General features: G+C 35.6%; 2 protein-coding genes across 9 annotated transcripts in view; one reads left to right on the forward strand and one right to left on the reverse strand.

The window, feature by feature from the left end:
- LOC128178504 (cytoplasmic dynein 1 heavy chain 1-like) overlaps window positions 1-1,783 on the forward strand; it is a 41,584-nt gene extending 39,801 nt beyond the window's left edge. For all 7 annotated transcript variants that reach the window (XM_052845701.1, XM_052845705.1, XM_052845704.1 and 4 more), the window contains one exon: window positions 304-1,783. In XM_052845701.1, the coding sequence (XP_052701661.1) occupies window positions 304-475 (172 nt within the window). In that variant the 3' untranslated portion in view covers window positions 476-1,783. The remainder of the gene's footprint in view (window positions 1-303) is intronic.
- LOC128178505 (complement C1q tumor necrosis factor-related protein 6-like) lies at window positions 647-12,779 on the reverse strand. Of its 2 annotated transcripts, none has more exons than XM_052845709.1 (3): window positions 12,651-12,779; window positions 2,530-3,793; window positions 647-2,255 (listed from the first exon to the last, which is right to left on the reverse strand). In XM_052845709.1, exons 2-3 carry the CDS (start codon window positions 2,693-2,695, stop codon window positions 1,864-1,866), a joined length of 558 nt encoding a protein of 185 aa, XP_052701669.1. In that variant the 5' UTR covers window positions 2,696-3,793; window positions 12,651-12,779; the 3' UTR covers window positions 647-1,863. The 2 variants fall into 2 exon arrangements, with proteins under 2 accessions (XP_052701669.1, XP_052701670.1); XM_052845710.1 differs by having other exon boundaries at window positions 2,530-2,702; window positions 12,656-12,687.
- Window positions 12,780-13,411: the final 632 nt, after the last annotated feature.

The following is a 13,411-nucleotide window of genomic DNA, read 5'->3' on the forward strand; positions in this document are numbered from 1 at the left end:
AAGTGGGACGGAATTTCCATGTTTGTACAGAACAAAAAAAACCGCATAAATACTGTGCTAAGCAAGCCTGAAATTATTATTTTTTTGACAAATAAAATTATTTTAGAATTATTATAATGATTTCGTGTTTCTATGTGTAGCTTCAATTGTTTGCTGTGTTGCTTCAGAGCCAAAAAAAAAAAAAAATTACATTAAAACCACAAGAAAAAAATTTAGTGCTTTTTCAAGGATTTGTGATGAAGCTTTTGCAAAAATCTATATTTTATCGTTTGTGGTTCTGACGGAGCTTATGTTGTTTTCCAGGACCGATGCAGACAAAGTGGTGGCGGGTAAGGTGACCCTCCCAGTCTATCTGAACGCCACCCGCTCCCACCTACTGTTCACGCTGGACTTTGACACGGAGGGAGAAGGGTCGGGCAAGGACCACAGCTTCTACGAGAGGGGAGTGGCCATCATCTCCTCAGATCTGGGATAAATGTGACTAATAAACTTTAGTGTTGTCTGACTGACAGTAACCTAATGTTTTGTCTAGCATATGAGAATGTGCATATTAAGACATTTAATGGTAAAATAGCATTTGAAAAAAGGATTTTTGATAACTGTGAAAGATCTTTATGAAAATATTATTTATTGTCTATTTTTTGCATTTGCATTTGCACAGGAAAATGTAAAGTGTACATTATTTTAGTTGCTAGATTTGATATTAATATCATAAATTTAAATATTAAGTTTTGTGGCAGTGGGTTTTGAACTTGAAATATATTTTATTTTGATCAAGTGTTCAGATTTGTGTTTCTCAAGGTGGTATAGGACACCTGTCGATATTATTGTTAGTAATAGTACATAAGCAAAATACTTTAACCAGTTTAGTTTTTTCAAATTTTAAAATATTTGGCCAAAGAATATACATGTATTTTTTTAAAATTGTTGGAACGGTTAGAATTATAAAAGCTTCAGACTTGCCTCTTACAGATTGTTAGATAACACTCTGGGAAAGAAAACATTTATAGAATTATATTTGATTTAATTGTTCATTTCAATATGAAGTACAATGTCACAATATGGAGGTGTCCTATACTACATGTACCTTAAAGGGACTTGGACACGATTTGAGATCAAATATTTTATTTTTTTGTTTTGTTTTGAATATATTTTATTGACTAAACAAAAGGATCAGAAAAAAGTTCTAAAACTTATAAGTTCCTCTTTATTTTTATTATGTATAAAATTGTTTACTGGTGCATTTTAAATGATTGACCAAAATATTGAAAGTTAAAGTCTGTCAAGTTACAAGCGAGATACAGAGGTAAGAATTGATTGTTGTGTAAACGAAGCTCGAATCTTATAGTTGTTTACAAAAATGTAAAGTAGAGAATTGCCATTTTTAGACAAAATGACATGTAAAAAACAATTTAAACTAATTCAATATCTTCATAAATACTATTATCAACAAAAGAAAGTAACATTTGATTGAAACTTACACCAATACAACACATAATTATGTAAAAAAAAGAAGACAATATTCGAGCTCTGTTTACAAAACAAAGAATTATGAACTCTGTATCTTGCTTATAACTTGATATTTGACCAATTTTGACGTAGCATTATGAACTTCTATATTTATCATTATAAACATTAAAAATGGAAAAATAAAATTTGAAAATTTTAAGTCAAATCGTGTCCAAGTCCCTTATAATTTTGGAATTTTTTTTTATATCTGATGTATTAGAATTTATTAATTTTGGTAAGGACTATCTTTTGCTTATTAAATATATCTAGCTTGTTTTTTGTTTTTCCATACACTTGAAGCATTGCTTTGTAAGAACTGTAAACAAGAAAAGACTTGCGATTCTGTATTATTGATTACAGTTTATAACCAGAGAATGACGTATACTGATTCATTATATTAGCTGTTCCACTGTAAACTCCTATCCAAGCTCTATCTCCACAGTTTAACTTCACTACCGTCATTTTGCTACAGGGAAGGAATGTTTTAGAATTCAGCTCATGACAGTGGCTCCATGATTTAAACTTGTCATTAACAAATAGTGAGGTGTAGGCATATTGACCTCCCCATGCAAGAATTGTCCAGTCGAACACGTAGATCCCACCGCTAGGGGCCGTGAAGATTCCGGTAGAGGCATCATAACCCAGTCCTTCGTTCAGACCAACTTCTTCAAATACGATTTTTGCATTTTTGGCAAGGTTTCTTTTATGATATTTTAACCAAACATCAAAAGCAACCACTCGATGATCTGAAAGTAACGTTGAATATATGTATAAAAACAATATCTAACAAAGAAAGTAGGTCAGTTTTATGTGCTAGAAAAGTAATTTAAAATTTTATTTTCCAAAACATTACAACAAATATTTTGTTTTTTAAAGTTAACGATATATATGTATAAATCTTTGACAAATTCCCATTATCCATTTTTTTGTGATTGTGTTCATTCAGCAATAAATGTGTTGCATTACAAGGCATTATCAAAGCATGCACGCATTTAAAGAAAAATTAATGTATTTAGATACTATTGGTATCATTTCTGCAGTTGTTTCTGACAAATCCAACAGCTAAACAAGTTTCTTCCACGCTTTTGTAATCCTCTCTAAATAATTTCAGACATGGTTTTGGTGACACTTTCTCACACAATCCCCATTGTGTAGTAACCATCAGTATGATAAATGTCAACAACATTCTGAAACTTATCAAATATGATCACAAATTAAAGAGACATAGGCATGATTTGAAATCAAAATTTTATTTTTTATTTATAAAACTTTTAAAATGTGCATTTTGAGTGATTGACCAAAATTTGAATGTAGAAAACAAGTTACAAGCAAGATACATACATGTATGTACATGTAAGAAATCGATCATTGTTATGTAAACAAAGCTCGAGTCTTAATATTTTTGTTTAAAAATAATGCCAAGAAAAAAAAGAAATCCTATTTTTGAAATGACTTTTGACAAACAAGATAAACTGATTTAATGTTCTAATCAATACAACACATAAATAAACAATATCAAGCTTTGTTACAAAACAAAGAATTTCAACCTATACCTTGCTTGTTGCTCGATATTTCGCCTTCAAATGTAAACGAAGCATTAAAAATACCAATATTTACCATTCTAGACAGTAAAAATCAGAAAATTAATATTAGAAATTTTGCGCTCAAATTGTGTCTAGGTCCCTTTTAAAAAAGAAAGATATTATAATGAGGAAAAACACATATTCCCATTATTCACAACATTTAATTCTCAAATCAACCGAAAGCAATATTTCCAGCTATTTATTCAACCATTTTAGAAAATACTTCTTATTGACAAGACATAAGCACGAAAACGCAGACTGTCATGGAATGGACCCGACTACATGTATATGGTTCTTATAGGGTTAAAAATCTGAGTTTTGCCAAGTACATGTATCTGCCACCGTTGTTGAATACTAGTTAGAAGTATGTATCATTTATTTTTAGTAAATAGAATTTAGAATAAAGAGAGTCGACCTTTCACCTGTTGAACAGAAAGCTGTACGTTATGATTTTAGATGTTAATAATATCTTACTGTGTATTTATTGGGTTAAATGCAAATATTTATGCAATTATACGTCGTTTGGTCTCTGTGTATAAATTGAGACATTTAAAATAATTTATGATCAGATCAAATTGAAAGCAATGACAAATTACGGTATATCCCAAGAACAAATTATTTTTATGATTTACTGTATTTTAGTTTTACAACAAACCATTTCACTACTTGAACTTCAAACAAAAATGATAATTTAATAAGTACTTACTGTAAACAGATAGCCATGCTATGACCTTGAATTGCTAGTATTACATAATGGTCACTATGATATTTATGTGTACCTAGATGCTGCGCACTGAATGCTGTTAATGATAATTGACAGAATGAACTCTGTGACTCTTGTAGCAGTGCGTAGTATTCCTAAATGATGTTATGAAACCAGGTGCATAATACGGGCATAATAATATCCAAATTGAGAGTTTAACAACATGTGACATATTTGGCGATTCTGTGTCTGCAACGATAGCTCTAGTACTCTATATTGAGTCATGTATTGTGTATTCTATATATTAACCTTTGTAACCTTTTATGCCGTGTATGAATGAACGTATTGTGAGTAAGTGATGCCTCATACTAGGTGGGGGACTCCGAGACCCAGGACTCGGAGACTCAAATCCTGCATCCAGACTCTTTGATTGGCAGTTTTGACGGTTTTGTTACTTTATTTAGGAATAAACTATTAATCTTAATTTTGAACAATAAATGTTCACTCATGATCGTCGTAAATGGGCCGAACTAGTCAGAACTGTCCATCATAAGTAAAATGTTATATATACCCATGTAAAATGATGTTGAACAGATAGATTTAGATAGATACCGCTTATAGAGATGCTGAGACTCCTGATTTGGGCTGCTATTAGCTGATGTTATTGTAACTATACGATCACGCTTAATAAAACCGCTTGAGAAAGAAATACTGGACTTGTCATCCATAAGCTTGAGCTGACCCTCAATAGGATCCTGTAAGACAGAAGGCTTACATGAACTTTCTTGGTGCCGTGACCAGGATTGAGCGAAGTTCAATACAGAGTAAGGTAAGAACCATTTCTATATGTCTCTTATAGCTATCTCGAAGTAAACAACTTTGTCTAAGCAACCAATATGGCGACAGGTGATGGGTTTGATAAAAAAGAATTTAAAAATCAAATGGAGCAATTAGAAAAACAATTCGCGGGGTTGGGTCAGAACAATGAAAATAAAGGGCAAGAAACAGGTCAAAAGTCCTCAGAAAAAGAACAGATTAAACAAAATACTTTTGAAACATATCATGATGCTAGGCCGTATGAAACTCGTGAACCTCGACACCGAGTCCCAGATCAGGATGATGAAAAAGATTTTTTTATTGCTCAAGTTAAAGCTATCACAGCCGCACTCTCAGTGCCCCTATCTTCTGTGATAACTCCTTTTGAGGGAGATGCTCAAAAATTTAAACAGTGGATAAAGGAAGTTGAAAAGTACAGTGTTATGTCTGGGAAACAAGGTCATGAGATCCCCATGCTTGCATACATAACGAGTAAGGGTTCAGTTGGGGATTATATTAAAAGGTATTTAGATGAAACATATGCGTCTGAAGAAATCCCATCTTGGGACGATCTTAAGGAATCCCTTAAAAATAGATTTGCAGAAATAACAGATCCCCAACACGCGTTAGCAGTAATGCGTAAGACTCGACAAAATTCAAATGAAAGTGTTCAGTTGTTCGCCGAGAGACTATTGCAAATCGCGGAAGACGCCTACAGTAATGACAGACTAAAAGACCCTTTGATACAACAACAGTTAGTAGATATCTTTTGTGACGGGTTGACATTCGACTACCTCAGAATGAAAATTTTGCGAGAAAACCCTAAAGATTTAGAATCCGCAATTCAAATAGCAATGCGAGAACAAAATCTGAGACAGAGGCTAGCGATAAGAGGGTCAAATATGACAGAAATTGTACAAAGTAATGACAACAGACGAACTCTTTCAAATGTTGATACTACTCTTCCCTTATTAAAGGATAGAGCAGATAATCTTACCTCAGTAGAAACAAGGCATGTAGAACCAATGGAAATTGACCATGCGCGTAATAGTAGGTGTTTTAAATGCAAACAGACGGGTCATAGGGCTCGATTTTGTACTCAAAATAAACCCCAAGTCAGGTCCAGTCCACAAATAAATAAACGACCCAGTCAAAACAAACCCGTCCATAATATAGAGCAGAAACCCCGTTCGCCTGTGGAATGTTGGAATTGTGGTAAAGTAGGTCATGTGCGTGCAGATTGTTGGGGCTCGCATATGTATCAAAGAGCGCAGCAAAATCGGGGCAGACCATCAAATCGCCAAGGCCGAACATATAAATCTAGCGACCAAGTAAATAGGGGATCGTCTCAAAATTTCAAATCGCGCTCTTATTTTGACAAACAAAAACAGGAAAACTAAGACGTTCTTCCTTCGTTGAAGCCCGAAGAAAGAACTTTAAACAAAGACCTACATATGAAATTAATTTTACGAACAACCCCAGTAGCTGTTTATTAAAAGTAGGAAAAAATAAATTTAGAGCTTTGGTAGATACAGGTGCAGCCGTATCTCTAATTAGTAAGAAAATGTATGATAATCTATTTCCCCGCCCCAGGTTGTTTAATAATGACATCCCCTCTTTGCAAGCAGCAAATGGCAATTCTTTAATTGCGATAGGGTATGTAAATATTTCCTTTAAGATTTCAGGGTTAACTTTAGACCACAAACTTTATGTGACTAAGGGACTCAACCGAAACATGATTCTCGGTCGGGATTGGCTCAAGAAAAACAATGTTCGTTTATACTTTGATCTTGGACTCATGCGTATTGATGGCAAAGTATACGCGGAACTTAAAGAAGATTTACACATCTCAACTATTGTAAGAACTCCTAAGAAACTTATTATGAGACCAAACACGGTGACTGTATTCTATGGAAAAATAAATAACAATTTTCCTCTGGAAAAAAATGACTTGGTTGAAGTGAACAGCATAGACAATAACTGCATTATGGAAGACCCAGGACTATATTTAAAAGACGCCGTTTGTATAGTTCGGAAGGATAAGAAAGTTCCAATGATCTTCGTTAACCAAACTAACAAAAATTATAAAATTCCAAGAGGCTACATAGTAGGACGAATTACCGCATTAAAACAGAAGGAAATCTCAGAAATACAGACTACTCAAGACACAAAAGAAGAAATTGATGTACCTAAAAGATTTGAACACTCAATCAAAAGACTTGTGAGCAAAAACAATGATTTATTTGCAAAGAAAAACAGTGACCTTGGAGTGACTGATACTGTTAAAATGAAGATAGAAACTGGAGATCACCACCCAATAAAGAACAGACCCTACCGTGTACCCTTAAATAAAAGACAGATAATTGACAAGGCCATACTGGAAATGATGGACGCAAAGATTATTGAGAGATCACAATCACCTTGGTCATTTCCCTTAGTAGTGGTGAAGAAAAAGGACGGATCAGACCGGATGTGCGTTGACTTTAGAAGCTTGAATAAGATAGTGAAACCCGTATCATTCCCGCTACCGTTGATTGATGACATCCTATGTTTACTAGGTAAGGCAAAATATTTCACTGCACTAGACTTAAAGAGTGGATATTGGCAAGTGAAATTAGAAGATTCAAGTAAAGAAAAAACGGCCTTTGCATGTCACAAAGGACTATTCCAATTCAACCGGATGCCATTTGGGTTGAGTAATGCACCGGCAGTTTTTCAAGAGCTGATGAACATAGTTCTTCAAGGACAAGAGGAGTTTGCCATCGCATACCTGGATGACATTCTTATATTCTCAGAGACACCAGAAGATCATCTTCGGCATATTCAAGACGTTTTCAACCGCCTAAGGAAGCATGGACTTAAAATGAAGCTAAAGAAATGTAGTTTCTTCAAGGAACAGACAGAATATCTTGGTTTCATCATTGATGAACATGGCGTTACACCTGATCCAAAGAAAGTCGAAGCTATAAGAAAGTTACCAGCGCCCACTACAGTCCGAGAAGTTCGTGGCTTTATAGGTATGTGTAGTTATTACAGGAGATTTATACCGAACTTCTCTAAGATTGCGGAACCATTGATTGACTTAACCAGAAAATATGCAAGGTTCAAATGGACGCCATGTTGCCAAAAAGCGTTTGACTTTATTAAAGAAAGTTTAACGGTAGTGCCTTTACTAGCATATCCAGATACTAATAAGCCTTACATCCTGTACACCGATGCCAGCGACAATTGTATTGGAGCGTGCCTTACTCAAAAGACAGATGAGGGAGAAGATAAGCCAATATATTACTTATCCCACAAGCTGAGTAAAACTCAAGAAAAGTGGTCAACCATAGAAAAGGAGGCATTTGCAATCCATTACGCCCTTCAGAAGTTAGACCATTATTTACACGGTGCTCAGTTTACTATAAGAACAGACCATAAGCCGCTCAAGTATATCTTAGAATCTCCAATGCAAAATAAGAAAATTCAACTATGGGCATTAAGTATTGCAGGATATAACTGTAAGGTAGAGTACATAGAAGGAAGATTTAACTGCTGTGCAGATCTCTTATCCAGATTACCGACAATCAACCTGGAGTGTGAAGAGGAAGAACAATCAGAGCATGATGAACCAGATGTTAAGGACAATTTCTTTGAAGTGAACGTACTTAACTCCAATGCCTTTTCGCCTAAGAGATTAGCCAGATGTGAAGTTAAACAAAACGACGAATTGGTCAAACCCTTTATTGATCTACCAGAGGATATCAACATCAAAGAAAGTCAACAACACGACGAGCAGATCAAGAAACTGAAGAATCGGTTAAGTAAAGGAACAGCAACGGCAACCGAAGAAAAGAAGTTTTTGGAAATTGATGGTTTAATGTACTATCTTTCAGATGGGGACTCAGAAGGCCCAAAACTTCGCCTGTATGTACCACGTGAGTTAGAACTTTTAGTAGTGCAGCAATATCATGACGGACTTGGACATATGGGAGTGGACAAAACATATGACGTAATCAGACAAAAGTACTACATACCAAATTTGTACAAAAGGTTATACTCTTATATAGAAGGATGTGTAGTATGCCAAACGAGGAGCAATAAGAAAAATCAACCTCCACTTCAAGAGACAGATATACCACCTTTTCCAATGGCTAAAGTAGGACTTGATCTATCAGGACCATATCCAACATCCTTGTCGGGAAACAAGTACATAGTTTCTTTTATTGACATCTACTCTGGTTGGCCAGAGGCTTTTCCCGTTCCTGATAAGTCAGCTGACAACATAGTACATCTTATCTTAGAAGAAATATATCCAAGATATGGCTGTCCTCTTCAAATCCTCACAGACAACGGAACAGAAAATGTGAATAAGAAAGTGGAAGAAACTTTAAAAGAATTGAATATCAACCATATCAAAACATCTTATTACAGCCCTCAAGGTAATGGTAAAGTAGAACGATTTCATAGAACTCTACATGACGTGATGGCTAAGAAAACAACAGACAACGCTCAAACATGGGATATTCATCTTAATCAGACGTTGGCAGCCATTCGTTTCCATCCTAACGATTCGTCAAAGTTTTCCCCATATTACCTTATGTACAACAGAGATGTCGTATTACCTCTTGATACGTTAATGAAACCTCGAAGGAGATATGCGGGAGAAGATCAACACAAGATCGCCCTTCAAGAACAACATAAAGCTTTCCTGCTAGTACATCGTAATATGAAGGAAGCCAAGAAGAAACAGAAAGCGCAGGCCGATAAGAAAAGCAAAGACGAAAATTTTCAGGTAGGTGACCCTGTCTACCTTAAGAACAACAGAAGACAAAATAAGTTAGATAAAAAGTGGCTACCGTATTATCGAATCATAGAGCAGAAAGGACCAGTTAGTTTCGTGGTGAGAGATCAATTGACTGGATTAACCACCAAATGCCATGCACGACAATTAAGACTGGCAGATATTTCGCACTGGCCCCTTTCACAAACTACTGAAGATGGTGGAAGAACTCTAAGAAAAACTAACTATGTGGTGCCACCAGAAGATGAATCGTCGTCAGAAAATGAAGACATACAACCAGAGCCATTGGAAAGAGCTATACAGTCCAAACAATGGGAAAGAGAAGGATCTTCAGACGAAGAGGATATTCCCCTAGCAGAACTTCAAAGACGTATAAGAGCTAAGAAGATCATGGATGATCAGCAGTATAAACACGAGAACGATCAGACCGTAGATTCAGAATCGGATGAGACCCATGAGTCAAATCAATGTGGTGAAAATAGTGGTCAAGACTATGAAATACCCTTAGATAACCCAAATGTACCCTTAGACGAAAATATGGAAATAGATGAAATAGCCCCTAAAGTAGGTCTAGGCTTCAAACAAATCCCTAAACCCCGTAAATCTAATAAACAAAAATTTAAAGAGGATTGTTTAGTTGTCTTAAAACAGTTAGTAATAGGGTAGATAAAGTATCCTTTATTTTCAGATGTCAGAATCTGAGTTATTGGAACTGAGATTGACGCCCCCTAGTGAACTTTATATCAAAATCAAGTTTGGAAGAGTCACATTGACAGCAACCTTGAACATATACAGCCATTATTTGAGTGATACAGAGCCATACTCTGATATGGTTATGCTAATCATTAGAGGAGAAATCACCTCCGCGAGCGTTAGGAGGGAGGGCGTCACTCGAAACCGAATGTAGATGTAAATAATCTTGAATAAGCTTAGCTTTGTATATATAGCACGCTTTTAAAAAGATATGACAGGATGACCCCCTGTGACATAAAAACAGATGACGAGATACGTTGACTAGCAAACGCAGACTCAGCACCTCGGTTATTTGTATGTATATGCGGAGTTAAAGAGATTTAACATATACTCGAAATACATGAAACAGCGACTAAGTAAAGAAACTGTATGACTAATTTTTTAAAGTAATTTAAGATATTGGTTAAAACAATCAAATTGGCGATCAACATCTTGAGTATGGGACAAGGTTGATCAGGTTTTCATGGTTTAATGTCTTAAGACAAAAGATATTAATTTAAAAGTTTTCCCTATGAATACACTTATGGCGGAATTGCCAGTTATTAATTTGCAACCCATGAAATCCTCGTCTTGGGTGGGAAGCTCCTGGTTTTATGTGTGTTTAACTTTGGCAGTAACAATAACGATAGGACTTTGTATTAAGAAACGCAAAACTATTAAAAAGTGGGGTGGTGTATGTTGTGGTGGTTGCTGGACAGGTTGTCGAAAAAGGGGTAGTGACGGAGATAAGAAAGGTTCTTCCAAAGACACTGTATTTTGTTGTGTGAATCCAGAGAAATGGACCTCTAGTGACATTATTGAACTTGAACCAATCCCGAAAGTCACTAGGATCCAAGAGAAACCCCGACGAGGCGGAAGAATCGCAACTCACAAATTGACCAGTAACACGGGGACAATTTCGACTAAACTAGCACAACAATTTCTTGGAGAGGAGAAAAATGAAGAATATCCATGGACCAAATACTATCGACCGGACCCAGAGCTGGCACGTAAATACCTGGAAGAGAAGGCCGCGATGTCTACGCAACAGAGGAACGCAGGAGACGCTCCGCGAGAAGTCGCCTCGCCATCCGCGCCGACCCTCTATCCACGGGTGCCGATGATGGATGAATAATTAAGCTACAGCCGCGAAGAAGTTGTGTATTCCTTATGAAAGGATTGTGAAATTTAGCGAAAATTAAAAAAATGTGAAATGTGTTAAAGTAGAAATGTGCGTTATCTTGTGCTAATGTAAATCTTGTATTTGTTGATTCACTCTGGAGAACTTCAGGAAGAAACCGATGGACTCCGAACCTATGACGCAAACCTCACCCCTAAGAAGGAAGAGATATTTTGTGAACTTACAAGCATGCACTTTGTATATATATGTGACATCAAGCTTAACCATACTTAGTATTACTTTGATGATGAATTACGATTATTTTCATCTTGATCACTATTGTCATACTTTATTCATTATTGTTTTCATGGTCGTAATGCGATATAATCAAACAACTATATATGATTTTATGTATACATCCTGGTTATAGATTTGTTTTTGTAGATGAATGATGTTCCAAGCCGGAGGTGGAAACATGTCACTTGTTACTATCTCTTAACATAGATGTTCTGACTGGTATGTCACTAGGAAGTTCGTCTGATCAAGGGTAGATCAAGGACGCTTTCCTATTCCGGGCGCCAGGCATGAGAAATCTCCCTTCGGGATATTTCTTTTGTTTGGGGGACGTATGTAAACAGATAGCCATGCTATGACCTTGAATTGCTAGTATTACATAATGGTCACTATGATATTTATGTGTACCTAGATGCTGCGCACTGAATGCTGTTAATGATAATTGACAGAATGAACTCTGTGACTCTTGTAGCAGTGCGTAGTATTCCTAAATGATGTTATGAAACCAGGTGCATAATACGGGCATAATAATATCCAAATTGAGAGTTTAACAACATGTGACATATTTGGCGATTCTGTGTCTGCAACGATAGCTCTAGTACTCTATATTGAGTCATGTATTGTGTATTCTATATATTAACCTTTGTAACCTTTTATGCCGTGTATGAATGAACGTATTGTGAGTAAGTGATGCCTCATACTAGGTGGGGGACTCCGAGACCCAGGACTCGGAGACTCAAATCCTGCATCCAGACTCTTTGATTGGCAGTTTTGACGGTTTTGTTACTTTATTTAGGAATAAACTATTAATCTTAATTTTGAACAATAAATGTTCACTCATGATCGTCGTAAATGGGCCGAACTAGTCAGAACTGTCCATCATAAGTAAAATGTTATATATACCCATGTAAAATGATGTTGAACAGATAGATTTAGATAGATACCGCTTATAGAGATGCTGAGACTCCTGATTTGGGCTGCTATTAGCTGATGTTATTGTAACTATACGATCACGCTTAATAAAACCGCTTGAGAAAGAAATACTGGACTTGTCATCCATAAGCTTGAGCTGACCCTCAATAGGATCCTGTAAGACAGAAGGCTTACATTACTCACCTTTCTAACTGAATTTTTTTAATGTTCAATTAATTTGATAAACCAACGTATATATAGGTCTTTTAAATGAAAATATAATGTTACATTATGTAACAGCCTGGATATTAAACTGAAATTTAATACTAGAACTGCTATGTAAAGAAAAGGCCCATGGTCCACATCACTTACATGAGCAATAATGATCATAGCTATGGTAAAACAGCTTTATGAAGTACAATACAAAAGAATGTGGGCGCTTAAGATGTAGATTCGGCAGGAATCTGGGCGCACAAGGAGAGTGAACATTTCATCAATTAATTTTGAATATTTTTCGAATTATAACCGTTATTTGGTTTCTGTTGAATGTGGAATGAGTGGAAAAATATTTGAAATGCAAAAGGTTTTATTATAATATGGGTCTAAATATAGCAACACGATGCAATTCATGCAAAACCCTACTTATTTACAACTGTTTTTAAATGATTTTGTTGTCTCTGGGTCTTCTCTCCACAAATTTGAAACGTGTAAAGGTAACATATTTCAACATTTAAAAGGTCGCTTTTTAAAAAAAGATGGAGAAATGACCCAGAGATGACTAATTATGTACTTTTTCAAATTATTTTTTGAAGGATAAAAAACAAAGTACATTGATATGACAGTGTTGTTTCAAACAGTACTTTATAGAGCATAAATTGACAAGTCTCCGTGGCTCAGTGGTTTCGTCATGGATTTAGTGAATACATACATTCAGCGTTTTGGGTTCAAATCCAACT

Source organism: Crassostrea angulata, chromosome 3, assembly GCF_025612915.1.
Source record: "Crassostrea angulata isolate pt1a10 chromosome 3, ASM2561291v2, whole genome shotgun sequence".
Taxonomy (NCBI): Eukaryota; Metazoa; Mollusca; class Bivalvia; order Ostreida; family Ostreidae; genus Magallana; species Magallana angulata.

What these genes read in the sequence shown, in the direction of transcription:
- LOC128178505 (XM_052845709.1), bottom strand. Translation starts at nt 2,695, where the DNA reads ATGTTGTTGACATTTATCATACTGATGGTTACTACACAATGGGGATTG. An exon ending in CTGCAGAAATGATACCAATA is followed by an intron (nt 2,256 to 2,529) that starts GTATCTAAATAC and finishes CGTTACTTTCAG; the next exon opens with ATCATCGAGTGGTTGCTTTT.